General features: G+C 42.8%; 1 protein-coding gene across 1 annotated transcript; it reads right to left on the reverse strand.

Annotated features, from left to right (window-relative positions):
- Nucleotides 1-13727: 13727 nt before the first annotated feature.
- LOC133345952 (protein transport protein Sec61 subunit gamma-like) lies at nucleotides 13728-15700 on the reverse strand. Its single transcript, XM_061557102.1, is given in 4 exon segments — nucleotides 13728-13901; nucleotides 14289-14391; nucleotides 15606-15618; nucleotides 15620-15700. Coding segments are annotated over 4 exon segments (207 nt in total). The 3' UTR covers nucleotides 13728-13891.
- Nucleotides 15701-16536: the final 836 nt, after the last annotated feature.

A 16536-nucleotide genomic window follows, 5' to 3' on the forward strand; every position in this document is an offset into this window, starting at 1 on the left:
ATGATTGCAATGGTGTCAGGCACAGGAACTTTGGTAAACAAAGAGACTACATCGAAACTAACGAGCAAATCACCTGGAGATATTGAGATGTCCTTAATTCACGATACCTAGTAAGCTGAGTTAAGTACAACTGAGGTGGTCTTACCAGTGAATGGTTGTAAGGTCTCAGATAGAAATCGGGCCAGTTTGTAGGTGGGTAAGTCAATGGTGGATTTTTGGTAAGCCATACAATCTGGGTGGTCTAGCAGCAGAGAGTTTTAAGGGAACCCGCTTGGTTGGTTCCACAATCTGTTTGGCATTTCGGGCGTTATTTTGGGGAATGTTTCGTGGGGTCATTCTTCAGAGACATCCCATGGTATATTTGTCCACAAGAAAAAATAAAAAATACGCCACTCCAGTGAACAGCATGCAAATGTGATAATGTTATTAGAGAATATAATGAGAGCAGCCCAGAGGCAGCTGTGTGGAACTTGTGGAAGGAGGCATGCTGCATTCATAACGCAGCACTCAAGTTATCTCGGCTTCACGCAAATTCCGTCTGGGAAGCATTTTCACATTCGGCATCCCTAACAGCCGCAGCACAGTCACCAACTACTTAAAGAAAGCAACCCCCAATATTTGCACTAGAATTACTAACATTCAACTTTGTTCGAAGCCAGGAATCCTGGTCAATAAGTGTAACGATGTGACACGTAGTGTTGTGTCTCATATTCAGAGACGTGTCACGGCTTACTGATGGGTCTAGATGGTGAGACCGAAGAACACAGCCCGGTAAAAATGAGGTCCCACGCACTAATGGACACCCCAGTGAGTTGGCGATGAAACAAAAGCCAAAAAAGTAAATCCAGTAGATATGCGCAACTGCAATGGAATTCCAAACGTGGAGGCAAATGTGCCTGAATACAACAGTGCTTGCTACACTCTTGGGATGTAACGACAAGTGGATTTGTCGATTATCGATTCTTAAGTTCACGACACGCATCAAATTGCATATGCTACCATCGATGCTACTCAAATCATATATGCTGCATGTAATCGTTTCCACGTCACGCCTCCGGCCGCTATAGGCCGCTACGTTCGCCATAATATGTATATTTTTTTAATATAAAAAAAAAAATTTAATCATATCACAAAATGTAATCGCGACAACCCATTCAATCTGAGAGAACACATACCCGTTTAGCACCTCATAGTTGATGTGGGGTATCGTATGGGCTCTGTATCATCACCAATCTCTCAGCAAGCCAAAGACAAAGATCATCCGTATAGTCTAAGCAGGCTGTTGGGGCAAGTGCCATTAGCGAGCACCCATGAAGGCTGGGGCGACACACGAGGGGGTGGGTGGACAATACCGTGCCCAGCCGCCTTTGTCTCCCTAGTTACAACGGTTACACATCGCACCAGGTACTCATTTGAGGCCGAGTCGACCTGGGAGGGGGGGGCGTGGGGGGGCACAGGACTAGTTCAGATAATCATCACCGGTGTTGGCCAGGAGCGGGAATCGAACCCGGGTAGTCGGGTTCATTGCGCAGCGCACGAATTACTGCACACTGCCTCCGATATGGTTCACATTTTCTCTAGTGTTTGGGTGACAAGCGGATAGCTGTAAAAAAGCAGTTATATTTAATCTAACTGCCGGCGTGTGTACAATAGCGGAGATCAGCTGAATTTAATGGCCACACCCTAGTGTGAATATCTTGCAAATGCCATAATGGATTGCTTAGAATTTTATGCACGCTGGTGCGTAGAGTTTCAGAGCTATCGTCATAAAATTGGTCATGTGTCTGATATAAAAGAAAAGAAAATTACGTTGGCCAAATGTCAGCAGGAAAAAGTACCAGTAGCCACTCTAAATGTACATCGGTTATTAATGAACAATTAATTACACACATATTGGACACAAAATGGTTTGGAAATCAATGGGCCCACTCTCTCTCCCAGTTCCTTTTGCGATGGTCCAACGTGAATTCGTTAACGGTCTCAGCCATTTAAATATATATATAAAGCACATAAACACAACTGTAAACCTGCTATACTGTTATCAATTACCACTGTGAAATAAAACCATCTGTTTATCGGCAGTAATATAAACCTGACTGCTTTACAATGGATGGATAAAAATAATGCTCTCGCGAAGAGCCGATCCATAGGGTAATGTCAGAACGTCACTAGTGGGAGGCATAGAACGAGGCAGGGGTGTAATTACACCACGCTCAAAACTCCCAAGATAAGCCAACACAGACACACGGCAGACATGCAATGTTTCACCACCATCATTAATACTAAAAAAAAACATTACACGAGGTGTGCAAGGGCTTACCAGAGAAAATCTGTAGGCACAGCAAAACACAATCCCACATCTGGCATCATTAAAGGTTCGGTCGCGTTGTGACTGAATACATGACTCACGGTCGGGAAATCGACTGCCAGCTCATAATTTTGCATCGCCTTCATCATCCGTGGGCTGTGTGCTGCAGGATGAAATGACGAAGCTCTTTCGTCGTTGTTGCCGATCGTTCATCGTCTCGCGATACCGCAATCCACGAGCTGATCGAATAACGGCCATCTCCACGGTGATCGTCCTCTTGGGTGTGTTCTTTATATAAAAAAAGCTGCCATTTCACCACTTGTCTCATCTGTTGGCCGTCGTCCATTCGAGCCCTGCCAAAGGCCACTTAATTTACAGTCAATACGATATCTCAAATTTGTGTTTGTTTCCTGATCCGTGTGTTCTTATTTCTGTCTCAGTGTGATTTCAAGTATACATCTATCCACGTTTCTCATTAGAAATCACCAATTTAAAAAAACCATCTGCACTTTACGCCAATTAAAAACTTTCTTCTTCAGGCGCATCACCATGTTGCCTCTTGTTATCAAATTCAGCATTCGAAAAGCGCTCCATCTTGCTCTAATTCACCTCTTTTCTTCCACAATTTGATCCTTGGTTAACTTTCAACAACAGAAACCCCAAGTAGAAACATTCCGTTATTCAATCTTGATTTGAAGCTTTCGTGACTGCAGGAATCCATCCTTTTTGGTTCTTTCGGTAAAGTCAAGTAGGTATTAAAATAAAATAAATCACGACGTTTCAGCAGCAGACCATGCTTTACTACCTGATGATGGACGCTTGTGTTGCGTCGTGATTTATTTTATTTTATACCTACGTGACTTTACCGAAAGAACCAAAGAGTATGGATTCCGTTCTTCCTTTCCGACAGCATTTCTCCCACAGTCTTTTATTTTGTTGTATGACCCTGCATTTGTACTGCTAGTCCGTGACAGGCTGCGTGAATGCGGAGAGGAGACCTTCATCCAACAGTCGACAAATCAAGGCTGGCTATTATGATGATGATGTGGTCAATGGTAGGAAACCCTTCTTTTTTTAAATCGCACTTGCTCACGCGGATGAATGGCCTCGAATTTGTCCACCAGTCTATCCCCCGTGCTCTTCATGACAATTCATATATATATACTGCATGTATGTGTGTGCACGATAGGATGTCCATGGGTCTGTGATCCTTCATATCAATTTTTGTCTCCCTTTTTTGGAGAGAAGAATGACTGAGGCACTGTTCCACACCCAAGGTATTAGTTGTGTATACACTTAAGAAAGTAAATCTGCTAATTATATTTTTGCCAGCATTACAGGTCCATCAAACAAGGGCCACTTATTTCGGATGGCATTCGTGGTTATCTGCGGAAAAAAACATAATCACTGCCTGCCGGGAAATTGTGCAAAATGTAGCCGCTGACTCAGGCCCACCAACAGAGATAAGCACTGGCCAACAGTCATTTTGAGCAATGTGTTGCTGACTTTCTTCAATGGCAAATGTGTCTGTGTGGCTGGGAGGCAGACAACTGTGACGGTCCCTTTGTGATTATCCCGGCACTGACACATAATTCCATAGAGAACGAAGCTTCGCTCTCTTCAAAGCAATTAGCAGTGGAAAGTAATCTTTAATCAATGCTTTACTCAGCGTACGCGCGGAGACTGTTTGGGGCCGATCAATACGCCAAATTTCTGCGTGATGAGTGATCACTTAACTGTGAAGAAAGAAATGGTGTCATTTTATCACGCAGTTCCACTGCCTTGCACACGCACGAGTGCATGCATGCATGGCATTGTGATTAAACGCAACATTATAACTTATAACCTTCCAAACGTGTGTCCCCTGTGCACAGTGGTCATCAAATGCACTCCGGTGGCTCACAATCACAACTCCTGCATCGAGGTTTTCATCAAAAGATACAAAGTATATATATTTCAAATAATTATCTACAGTGACTAAAACATTGGGCTCATAAATGTTAATAGTGTCCTGTCGATATTTTTTAATACTCTTGGCTTTTTATATGATGTGTATGTGTTTCATGTAGCCTGTTGGATAAAACAGCCAACTGTAAATATGTACTCAACAAGGTGAATGGTAACGGCGTGGAACTACAATTTCTTGCTCTGTGTCATTGCTCGCTGAATTATCTCCGCCAGAAGGGAGCTCGAGAGAGCTACAGGGTAATTTGGCCTACTATTCCCTGCTGGTCAGACATCTTGGATGATACCCATGCTTTACACCACCACAGGCTGCACGTGGATCGACCAACTGCGGTGAAACATTCATACTTCTGGTGGCCGTACGCTCAGAACATGAAATCAGAATCTTTATTTATGCTGAAGAAATGCCCTCTTTTTACATGTGCAAGAGGCATTATCTGTCGCACACGCGCAGGGCACATCCGTGTGTATCACCTGCGTCTCACGCACACATTTGATTACAGAGCGTGGGTGTGTGCATATTAAGGTGCCCGCTAACAGAACTTGCCCCAAAAATGTGTTAAGGCTACAAGGGAGACATTTGTCTTTGTCTTGTTTTAATGTGAATGATTTGATGTTTTTTTTCTCCCCCCCTCTCCTCCACGTAGCAGGAGACGAGACTTTATATTAAGGCACGTGAAATCACATTAAAAGATTTTAATTAGCCTTATAAAAATTTCATGCAGCAAAAAAAGTGAACACAGCGACTGAGCAATATTAAATATCAGCAGGTGCTCCTCACTCAGCCTGGCTCTGTGTGTGTGGAGAGGGCTACTGCCACCCACACGCACGCGCGCCAGAGTGCGCCCTGCATGCAATATCCCCCCTTGTGTGTACGCACGACCATTCGATTTTAGAACGTACGAATGCTGAACACATCACGTTGACTGTGAATAAAAGTAAGTGGGCTTGGAGAGGACACGTCGCAAGAAGCGGATGATGGCCCGTGGGTGAGAATAACGATGGAGTGGCCACCGAAGGAGGGGACGCACCCGAGGGGACGCACCCGAGGGGACGTCGATTGATGGGATCGGCTTGCGCGCAGTTTTGCATTGCGGATTGTGGCGTTTGGGGGGAGGCATCGTGCCAGCAGTGTATTGACCATGGCTGCCGATAATGACAATGACGACGTGTCGGTTACGTATGGTGCTAAAGAAGTTCAACATACATAAATACATGCAAATGTGCATTGGATATACATCCTATCGATACCACGACACCGATCATTCTCAGAGAGCGCATGATGGTCTAAGCTCTAAGCAGAGGGCTCGTCAAACTCCAGGCGGCTTGCCTCCCCACGGATCATCTTCCAGATTTTATTAATCAACAGATGTGCACTTGTAATGAATAATTGCCCTAATTTCCGTTTAAATGAGCATTCGTGTTGAACATTAAACGGCGTAGCGCGGAGCCGTGGCTGGGAGGTGGGATATGGCTGACATTGGAGCCTGTGAGCTATTTTTACAGTAGCGATCACAATCATGCGACTGGCACCTTTAGATAAAGCTGTCCGTGGATGCATTGCAGTTTAATTACACACGTGTCTCCCTTGTTTGTTATGTGTTCTTGTTACCCTTAAAGTTTGTGAAGTAAATACAAATTCACAGCGACAAATGCCACGCCTTTTCAGCTTGAAGCAGCAGCAGCAGCGATCCTTGATTCATCTGTTGCAGAAGGTTTCCGTTAAATGATCCAGAAGCACTCTATATTTAAAAAAAAAACTTACATCTATTTTCTGCACCATCCGAGTAATGGAGTCTGTTATGCAATAGCGCACGGTGAGTGGGGCGCGCCAGCCCTTCTTTGCTCTGTCGAGTGTGCAGTTGCGGCCCGTGTTTGGTCGCCTTAATTACAGCAAGCGCGTCTCTGCCATTGCTCGAAACTAGTTCCAGGACAAACACATCGACGATAACGAAACCCAAGGGATTCATGCAGAAGACGTGCCATTACGGCCACTGGCTTAGGATTGCACTGCAAGGTAGCGCAAAGGGCTTTGCTGTGATCTTTGCAGTAAGTTGCCTCTGTGCATTCCTTAAGAATGTCTGTCACCTATTCCTCTGAGGTTTAAGGTCAGCGAAACATTGTCATTGTCCTAACGGTCAATACGGTTCCAGTGGGAACACATTTTCCATTAATCTGGCATTTATATAAGTGGAAGAGTTCAGAAAATAAGACGAATGACCCCCTGTATAGCCTTTATCAGACTGTTCGGGCAAGTGCTGGTAGCAATTACGGATTAAGTCCAGCACATCACACCAAGAGGTGGTGTGGTCAAGCAATCGTTTAATGCTGAGTCGATCTCAGAGAGGACCAGAACCGGCTCAGATAACACTCGCCACTGATGTTAGCCGTGGGCAGGAATTTAACTCAAATTGTCGAGTTTGTAGTGAAATGCGTTAACCACTATGCAACTACTCCCCACGAAGCTTGCACATAAACTAAATCCTGTTTAATACTGCAGTGAATTGCTGTATCTGAATCCCTAATAAGGCCGGCATTGCACACGAGGGATGGTGTGGCGAGCACCACGTCAGTCACGTTCGTCTTCCCGATGCTGAAGTTGTACAATGTACCAGGTAATAATGTTCCTGCCGAGTTCACATAAAACCCAGAGTATGATCGTATGCAATATGCCACTGATGCCGCACACTACTGGGATTGTAGCGCAGTGCAGAGAAGCATTTCCCCACGCTGCTCCTCGCCAATATACTTACAATCTAGTGAGTTTATAGAAATGTGTATCAACATTAGCCATATGGCTCAAACCAGACACTGCAGGCAGGTGCACTGTTACAAATTAGGATTCATGGCTTCGTGGATTGAGCAGTGAGCCTGCACCACCGAGTCCCTTGGTTCACATCTGGGTTTCAGATAATCGTGATGAAACTGGCTTCTCAAGTGTAGCAAGTTGGTCTCAGCCCAGACATAAAATATTTACACTTCACCTTATTCCGGATCCAAGACCTACACATTTCAGTTTGAGTTGCGATGAACGATGTTTGCAGGGCAGATAAAAATGTATCTCCTAGTTTGGATAAATGCCGAATTAAGTAACTTCAAAAGTCGGGCTGTGATGCATTTTCCCCGGGCCATTTTCTTAAACGGGGTGATTGCACAACTAACTGCAGAATTCGGAATGGAAATCTCCGTTGTCTCGGAACACAAAACCCATTTCTCAAAATAAGATGCGAGGTCCTTGAGTATTTGCGCTCCCCCCCCCCCCCCCCCCAATTTCGACACGATATGACTTAAGTTTATTTTCAGGTTGTGAAATGCAACATTACGGTGAAGTCACGAATAATTTCGATAAATACCGCACAATCTTAAACACTCACGGGACAAATAAAAAACCTTAACCAGAGCCGTACATTTTTTGTTTACTGCAATGCCACCTTCAACAACTGTCCGAGAAACCTCGCTCTACGAACCCAATAAAAGTTCAATGTTTCATTCACTCAAAATCGTTCCCTCTTCATCCCGAACGGTAGACGACACGTGGCTGCATCATCGCCACCGCGTACGTGGCTGCTTCTTTCTGCCGTGCGGACACATTCGCCCAAGCGTTATTCGCGAGGTGAATGGTAACGGTGCGGCGCTGCCACTGATTGCTCACACCTCAAGAAGCTGCTGGAGGAAGGGGCCTCCACAAGCGAATATTTGGTCTACTCTTCCACGCTGGTTCGACACGCTAGAAGCGGTGGGAGTAGTCACACGTTACCCCACTCACACGCAACCTGTTGACTGGCTGCTACGTGCCAATTTATGCCCCTGGGCGTATGCATGTTAAACTTCTTTCGCGCCGTACGAAGTCAACCGTGCTAATCGATAATCGATCATGGAGAGAGGTTGGGGGAGATTTGAGAAACTTCCACAGAAGTTTCAGCCGCTGCGCTGGGGAGAATGGACGATTGCTACCTGTGGCCTGCAAGTGCAGCGTATTAACCAATATACCACTGCAAGCATCTCCGGCGTACGTATTATTAGGCATTAATTTTAGATAGCACACGTGACATTTTTTTAATGCATAAAACACTGAGCACGCAACTTATCTGCAGCAGGTAATAGCGGCAGCAATATTGGAATAAAACGCAGACGAGTCAATAGAAAATAAAAAAAACACACACACAATTGCAGAGCTCCTCTGCTCTGTAAGTGGCAGGGCCATTGTGGCGTCTGTAATGGAGGGGCTAAATATGACCCAGAGTGGGGTCAAGACTACAGGGACAAGATATTGAAAACCAATTCCTTTGCCCTGCTGGAGAATAGGTCATATATACAACTTAGCAGGCGCGCAATTACTGTATAAGGGGATGTAGGCGTGTGCTTTTCCCTTTGTGACAAACCGAGATAGATAAAACAGTTGGTGCAATTAAGATGCAGCCAATTATACACGAGCTGATGTGACAGCGTCGCTCGTTTGGCTATAATTACAGGAAGATGAAAGATGCTTAGGGGGAAACACCTACCACGAGCTAATATGTCTGCACCACTTTTAATAATACTTCTCAGCACTGTAAAAGCGTATGAAGCTTATTTCAACCCATGTTTAAGGCTATCTAAAAATGCATTTGTATAACAATTAATATCATCAACAATCACCAAATCACCCACTGAATGGCCTCCTCAAGCGGTCTCTCTGTGTTGCGATGGTACAGCGCACATCACATCACACACACGAGCTGATTAATCGCTCAATCTCTACACTGGATGTCCTCTCAGATGTTCACTCCTTTGGCTGCCGCTCCGCCATTAGCCTCTTACCATTGGCTATCATCGCTTTCCATCGCCGTGTCATGCCCAAGGGCACGTTCTTTTCTAAGGTCAACACTGGACGATGTCTCTAACTTGAGTATATTCTCGAATCCAAGTGTTCCTCTTTGCGTTTCGTGATAAGCCAAGCGTGCACCTCTGTACTTCGATTGCGTGCTGTTCATATTCCTCAACTGAACGTCACAGCAAGTGACGTACACAAAAACAGTGCTTTTTACACACATGGCTAAGATTATCTTCAATATTAATCAGTTTTATAAAAAAACACTGAAACCCATTTGTGTCCACCTCTTCATTTCATTCATTTGTTCCCTGTCCGTCTGCAGTAACTGGCCTTTGTATACAACGTCTGGTGTGATTTCAAGTTGTATGCAATATGCCAACAACTATTGACCCAATTGCATAGCGAACTCGTTGTACGTGACTGTGTTACTCGTGTTAATCTTGAGCACAACTTTTCAGCCCTAATTAAATGTCTCAATCATACCCTTTAGTTAGTTCCCGTTGGTTGTCATGTGTCAATTTAAACGTTGACACCTTTATTTCTCCAACTCCATTTTCAGAAAACATCTGTTGTGAATAACGTTAATCAAAATGTATTCTTGCCAGACTTCCCTTCTCATTTATTTTGGTTTACTTCACGTACTGCATTATCAGTGGAATGATAAATTTTTGTTAAATGCTTAGAATTTCTAAATATATTTTTATCGATACCTTGGTTTGCGAGAGCATAAGTAACGGCATCAATTTCCACCGAGTCAACTGAATTTTCATAGTCTGCATAGGCAAGACAGATTGGTATTTGATATTGATTCGTCTGTCCAGAATCATTGATAGTTTATATGCGATGAATGGGAAAGAAACCTTTCATGAACGCAGTTTGCTCATGTAGCTGGTTGGCCTCGAATTTTCATTATGCTGTTCCCAATGTTTCTGAACAATGTACAAATGTGCAGTGTGACACGAATTGCTCTACGTTATATGACCCAATTTGAGTAGAAATATTGTGGGATCATTCCATGATTCACATATTTCACATCTTTGAATGCTGAGTAAGTAGGTCTGCTAATTCCGTTCCAGAAACTCGTCCTGCGTAATTGATGTTCAGTGAGTTCCATCTCACTCCCCAAGGGCTGTATAACTTCCAAATAGCCTATTGCAAACCAAATTTTGGCTTTCATGCGCCCATTGTTACGACCTCTTCAGTGATTTTAATTCGTGTTCCCATAGTTCTTTAATCGTTATTTCCTTGACCATTTCACAGTTTCGTGTTTCAATATTTTGTTCAGCAAATTATTTTATCTCGCCTCTTCGACATGTCTTTCGTGGTTTTCAGAAAATTGTAACTCTTTGTTCTCTTTAATCATTCCCACCCACGTTCAATGCACTATCATTATGCTAGTTAATGCAACATTTAAATTGTTGGCATCCATTTCATAATTTTGCCCCAAGCCATTTGAACCTATTTCTTAGAGCGTCTTAAGATTGGCAAACTGCTGACGTGGAATTTTAATTAAACTTGGCACTTCAATCACACCCATTAACTTCACTCTGAGCGATAATTGACTGGAATAAAAATGCGGCGCGCACTTGCAATTCGCCACGTTCATTTCTCTCCAGAGCATCGAGCGCCTCATTTCGGGTCCAAAAAAAGAAATCACAGCATCACGTGCTTACATCGCCCTCTAGCGAAGCAACGCGTTGCTGCTCAACAATGCGTACCAATAGATCATAAGTAGTACTAATCACATACCTGCATTTCCCATATCACCTCCCTTTGATGCTGCTAATCCTGCATAATGCACGGGCATAAGTAGTCTAATCACTTACCTGCATTTCCCATATCACCTCCCTTTGATGCTGCTAATCCTGCATAATGCACGGGCAAAAGTAGTACTAATCACATACCTGCATTTCCCATATCACCTCCCTTTGATGCTGCTAATCCTGCATAATGCACGGGCAAAAGTAGTACTAATCACATACCTGCATTTCCCATGGGTATGCTAGGTTTCTCTTGATATGCAAATTCCTTTGTCAAGGCGCTCTTCCCCCTCCAACCCAGCTTAAATATACGCTGCCAAGCCTGGTGTTCATTCAGACGCTGTCTTTCTGACAGACCTGTTCTTCACATGAGGACGGCTTCTTGCGTTGTGGCCGAAACGTCGTGAAAATTATTTTATGTTTTATTTTTATTATTTTATTATTTCCATTCTACGTGACTTTACCGAAAGAACCAAGAAGAAGAACAATAGAGCAGTCACATGGTTGGTTGTCGTTAATAGAAGTAACACGTTAGAGAAGCAATGTCTCATTTATACCTCTCCACAAATGTTATTTTAGACACAACCCATCGGCCCCACGGCTTCCTGGGAGCACGAGATATCGGACCTACCGAGTTCGACGAAGTCATAGGATTATTCTAAATCAGGCTACGCTTCTAATTTACGAGTTATTCTGCCAAAAGCATCCAAACCTAAAATGAAACAAATGTAATGCAAACAGGTATAATTAGCATCGAATTTTTGTTGTGGTAATCTCTCACATTTGCTAAACCCCGGTGTAGTTTATACATTTGAATTCGCCACCGAATGAAAAAATCTATCTGTAAGAATACGCATTCAAACGCAATGGGATTTGTCTATAAAAGCCACATGAGTTTTAGATGCCTATAACAGCTAAGTCTCTTAGATATTTTAGTGCAAACATAGCCATTGAATTCTACTTTAATTCCGCAGGAATCATGTTTTATAGTTTAATCATGAAGCACAGACACAAACCCCCTTTGTGCCAGATTAAGTAGAATTTAAGAAACGAAAACAAATATTGCTACACATACGTCCTCATCCCAACGTGATAAGCCCTGTGGTCAACCCATGACCAAAAAACCCCTCCCTACACCGTTGGTTGTTTGACCACGTCGGTCAATACCATTGAAGGATAGCTCAAGGCCAGTTCAACAATGTTGAATCCACGGCTGGCAAATCAAACTCAATGAGTGGTGTTCTTAACACAATGCACCAACTACCATACCACCCAGGAATGATCAAATAAAATGACTGTCCAAAAAAAAGTTGAAAGTTGATTTGCATGCATGAAATACTTTGCCATGTGATGTACTATTAATTTGTAGACGGTACACGTATTGTCAGGCTTCGTCCAGCATCAGTAACTAGTTTAGCGATAACCTGGTCTTAACGTTTAAAACACGTTTACAAAGCGCGCTCGTCAATATTAATTCCCGACAAGCGTAAAGCGATTGGGGTTCCAAGGTCGACTGCCCAACAACCTCCACGCAACCACTTCCGCTCATACTAATCATCAGCTGCACTGCCCTCTGACATCAAAGGACACTTTTCGATTTAAAGCTTTCGTGACTGCAGGGATTCATCTTCTTGGTTCTTTCGGTAAAGTCACGTAGAAGGGAAGTAATAAAATAATAAAAATAAAACATAATAAAACAATTCTCACGACGTTTCGGCCACAACGCAAGCAGCCGTCCTCAGGTGAGGCGACAGAGTCAGACTGTCGCCTCGACGGACCTGGTTTTCACCTGAGGACGGCTGCTTGCGTTGTGGCCGAAACGTCGTGAGAATTGTTTTATTTTTATTATTTTATTACTTCCCTTCTACGTGACTTTACCGAAAGAACCAAGAAGATCAAAGGACACCTCGAGTGAAGGCGGAGTTCGACCTTTAAATGCATCACATTTCCAATGTTGACTATCTAGTGCGTATGCCTTTCAAAATTGTTTCTTTGTTTTCAAAGGCTAGGTGCACTGGGTGAAAAATATTCGTTTTCTGGAGTAATGGTGAAATGCATGAATGCAACCAGATGTATTGTGATAATTCCAGAGTTAATTTAAATGTAGACTCAATCAGAAATTACATATAAAAATTGCTGCAGTTCAATAAAACCCTAATTGCATAACCAATATCTCTCCATGCTAAACACAATGTTTTTCACAATTACGTTCAGATTGCGATTGCAAGCACAACTCGAAACAGTTACGGATCACTTCGTGGGAGCAGCCTCTCAAAAACCTCAGATTTGATTGCTCTTATCCACACGAAATGCAACTTCGCACCAGCAGTGTGGCAAATGGAACATTTAAATCCTCAGAGCTGAAACGTAACATGGCAGGTTTATTGTGCGGCTAATGGCTGGGTGAATAATATCACCCATCAACTTGTCATACTTGACAAGGTGGTGACCTGGAATCAAGCAGAGGATCTGATGTTTGCTCAGCGCTCCAATGGTATTAGTCCCCTGAAGCACAGCCACATCAGAAATGCTTTTCCCGAGGTTGTTTTAAGTTATGTATAAGCAGATTTTATTTCCAGCCTCATCCCACTTCATTTTCTTCACAGCCAAGACTCTAATTTGCATGTTTCCTGATTCGTGGAAGACTGGCCTGTCAATGGTCAAGGCTGGTTATGGAATGTCAGCCAAAGGACAGAAACACCCTCTGAGGATAGTCACCACCACTTGATCGAGATTAAATCACTTCATGTACCGCAGGGTAAGATGGTTTGTAACATTGCAAGACCATGGATGTTGAGAGACCTTCACCAAGCCGTGGTCAGTGTATTTCAGTACATTAAAAGAGACATTTCAGTACATTAAAATAGACATTTCAATAATATCACTCACATGGGCTTTATTCATAAGTCAAGACAAAACTGAATGTCAAAAACGGCTGGTAAAACATTGGACACATTTTTCAACATTATGGCATTTCACTGTTGACGATATAAAGTTAACTCCAGAAGTGACAGCATCTCTTTCAAAGTAGAACTCCAGTTGATCTTAACTGCCACTGAAAAAACACACAAACACACAACTCAAATATGCAGTTGGCACCCACAATCCAATAATTTTGAATGACATAAGGTGAGCACCTTGAAGCATGTGCCAAAGGATAGCCAGCACTCATCAACGTGGCTCACAAACTTATTCTTTTAAACATTTCTAAAATCAATTATAACGTGTTTGCTAAACAAAATTTACACCAAGGAGTCTATCACATTAACAGCCTCTTTCAACACTCAACTCATGAAAAATAATTCAGTGAGAAAGAAAAAAAAGTGACCGTGACAAGGTGTAACATATAACACCCAAGTAAATTGTGCAGTGCTATTAACACTTAAGTGTGATATGATAGAGTTCAAATGAAGGACATTTAGAAATTCTACACTCCACTTACACAATGATGTTGTTGATGGGAATATGGATGAGTTTCACGAAGAAGCCGATGAAGCCCATTATGGCAAAGCCAATTGCCGTTGCTATTGCGATCTTCTGAAACTCTGCATTAACAACAGATGCATCATTACACAAAGCCATTTACACATCAGCAGTCAGATGCAGAGGTTACACAGAGAAATACAACCTTCCCTTGAGCATACTTTGTCCCAATAAATAATAAACACTTTTTCAGATTATTTTTTTATACTACAAAGTGATAGATTTATACAGAAGTTTTAAAACGTTTTATAACCCAAACATAAGCTTACCTTACCAAAGGTGTAATCATTAATTGCTCCAATAAGCCTCCTATTTACCCAACAAAAGTATTTACCATTAAAGAAATTCAGACAAATTTAGATGTTTAATAATTAGTTATTAACGGATAAGAGGACTTAAAATTTAAGTGCAATAATTAGCACTGAACATTTGTAATCAAGATAGTGCACTTAGGCTGAATTAAGGTTGAGCATTTGTATTTCCAAGTATTACCAGATTCAGTCTCATGTGCCCCTGCAATTAAGCCGAGTGTGGTTGTTCACGCGTGCGGTCCAGCGATTTGGAGGCAAGGGTTTAGAGATTGTGCATATTTTTTAAACTTCCAAAGCCACTGGGCTGTGAGCTGGCCTGGCGATAGCCGTACACCAGGCGGGTTTGTGCGCTTTGCTGCAGAGACCTCTTGAGTGTAATCCTCACATGCATGATTGAGTTTATGCGGTTACTCCAGTTTGCACTCGCATGGAAAACACTTAAAAATTGGCCAAATGCAAGACTCTCAAAAAATGTACATGTCAAAATGTACAGCCTTGTCAATTTACTGCTGGTCTCCCAACTCCGTGTCAGTCAATGGGTGTTTGCTGTATGTTGAACATTTTGGCACTCTGGGGTAGCACTTTCCCACTTGCCAGGCTCCAATGGACAAAGATTAATGTCGTATGACAATTCTCAGAGCAGGAATATAGTTAAGTTGCAAAATCGAGTATTGTTACTGGGCTCAGACCATTAACACTTTAGAACTCAGCTTAATAATGGGGCAATTGCCTGGATTTAAAGCAAGGGATCTTAGTGGTGACTAGCTCAGTGCTGAGTCCAATCAGTCACCTAAAATTGGCATGGTTTCAATCCTGGGACACAACTATCACCGCAATATAGGCACACACACCTCCAATTAGCACGGTTGCCTAAATACGGTGCGAAAGAAGTTCAGCATATATACGAAAAACCATAACAGCTGGAAGCTGTGCATTCTCAGGATAATGAATGATGGGACACACACCCTTGCGGTCAGGGCTTTGTGCAGCGTTTCACGAGCCGGATGGAATCCTTGGCGAACTGCCTGCCTGGCTCCACGAATGTCATCACCTGGTCCATGATGGATTAGTCTTAACCTCGTAAGGGGAACAAAAATGTCATCATCAGTCAAAATAAATCCACTGCTGGATAAAGGCCTTCCAAAGTTGGTCTCATGATGAAACAATCCACCCAGCACCTGAACAGAAGCCCATCTCATTCACTCCACTACTGTGGAAAATACCCTCTTTGACTGCTTTCCCTCCTTTGGCTTCCACTCAGGAGTTCTCACCTGGTCCATGATCACTTTGTATGCAAATAATCATCCATGAAATAAGATCAAATCTTATATGAAGGCCGCAGGGTGCGAAAAAAGTTACTTATTTTATTCGTTAAAGTCTGCTGAACGATTATTTTATGTATGCTCGTGTTGGCACGACAGAGTACAAATAACATGAAATGCAAACTAGACGGTTTAACTGCATCGTAAAAATAAGGCAACATAATCGTGTAACAGAATAGTGACCGGAAATACGTCACATTGGGGCAGAGGCGGGTAGCTAAATGTTAATGTCCAATCATCACTCACGCACCGGAAACCACGACACCACTCACGCGCTGGACACGATTACACTTATAATTGACAAAATCTTTACTTTTTACCATCAAGTTTAAAGTTTGTTTCATATTTTTCCAATCTTGGATGAATTTTATCATTTTCGATTTAAAGCTTTCGTGACTGCAGGGATTCATCTTCTTGGTTTTTTCGGTAAAGTCACGAAAGAACCAAGAAGATTAATTTCATCATGTAAGAGGTTTTCTTTGTTATAATTAAACAGTAAATGCATCCGCACAGTGAATCTACGAATGCCACGTGGCACATGAGCATGACGGGTGAATCGATTCTACGACTCCGT

Source organism: Lethenteron reissneri, chromosome 23 (genome assembly GCF_015708825.2).
Source record: "Lethenteron reissneri isolate LAM-NWPU_2019-01 chromosome 23, ASM1570882v1, whole genome shotgun sequence".
NCBI classification, from domain to species: domain Eukaryota; kingdom Metazoa; phylum Chordata; class Hyperoartia; order Petromyzontiformes; family Petromyzontidae; genus Lethenteron; species Lethenteron reissneri.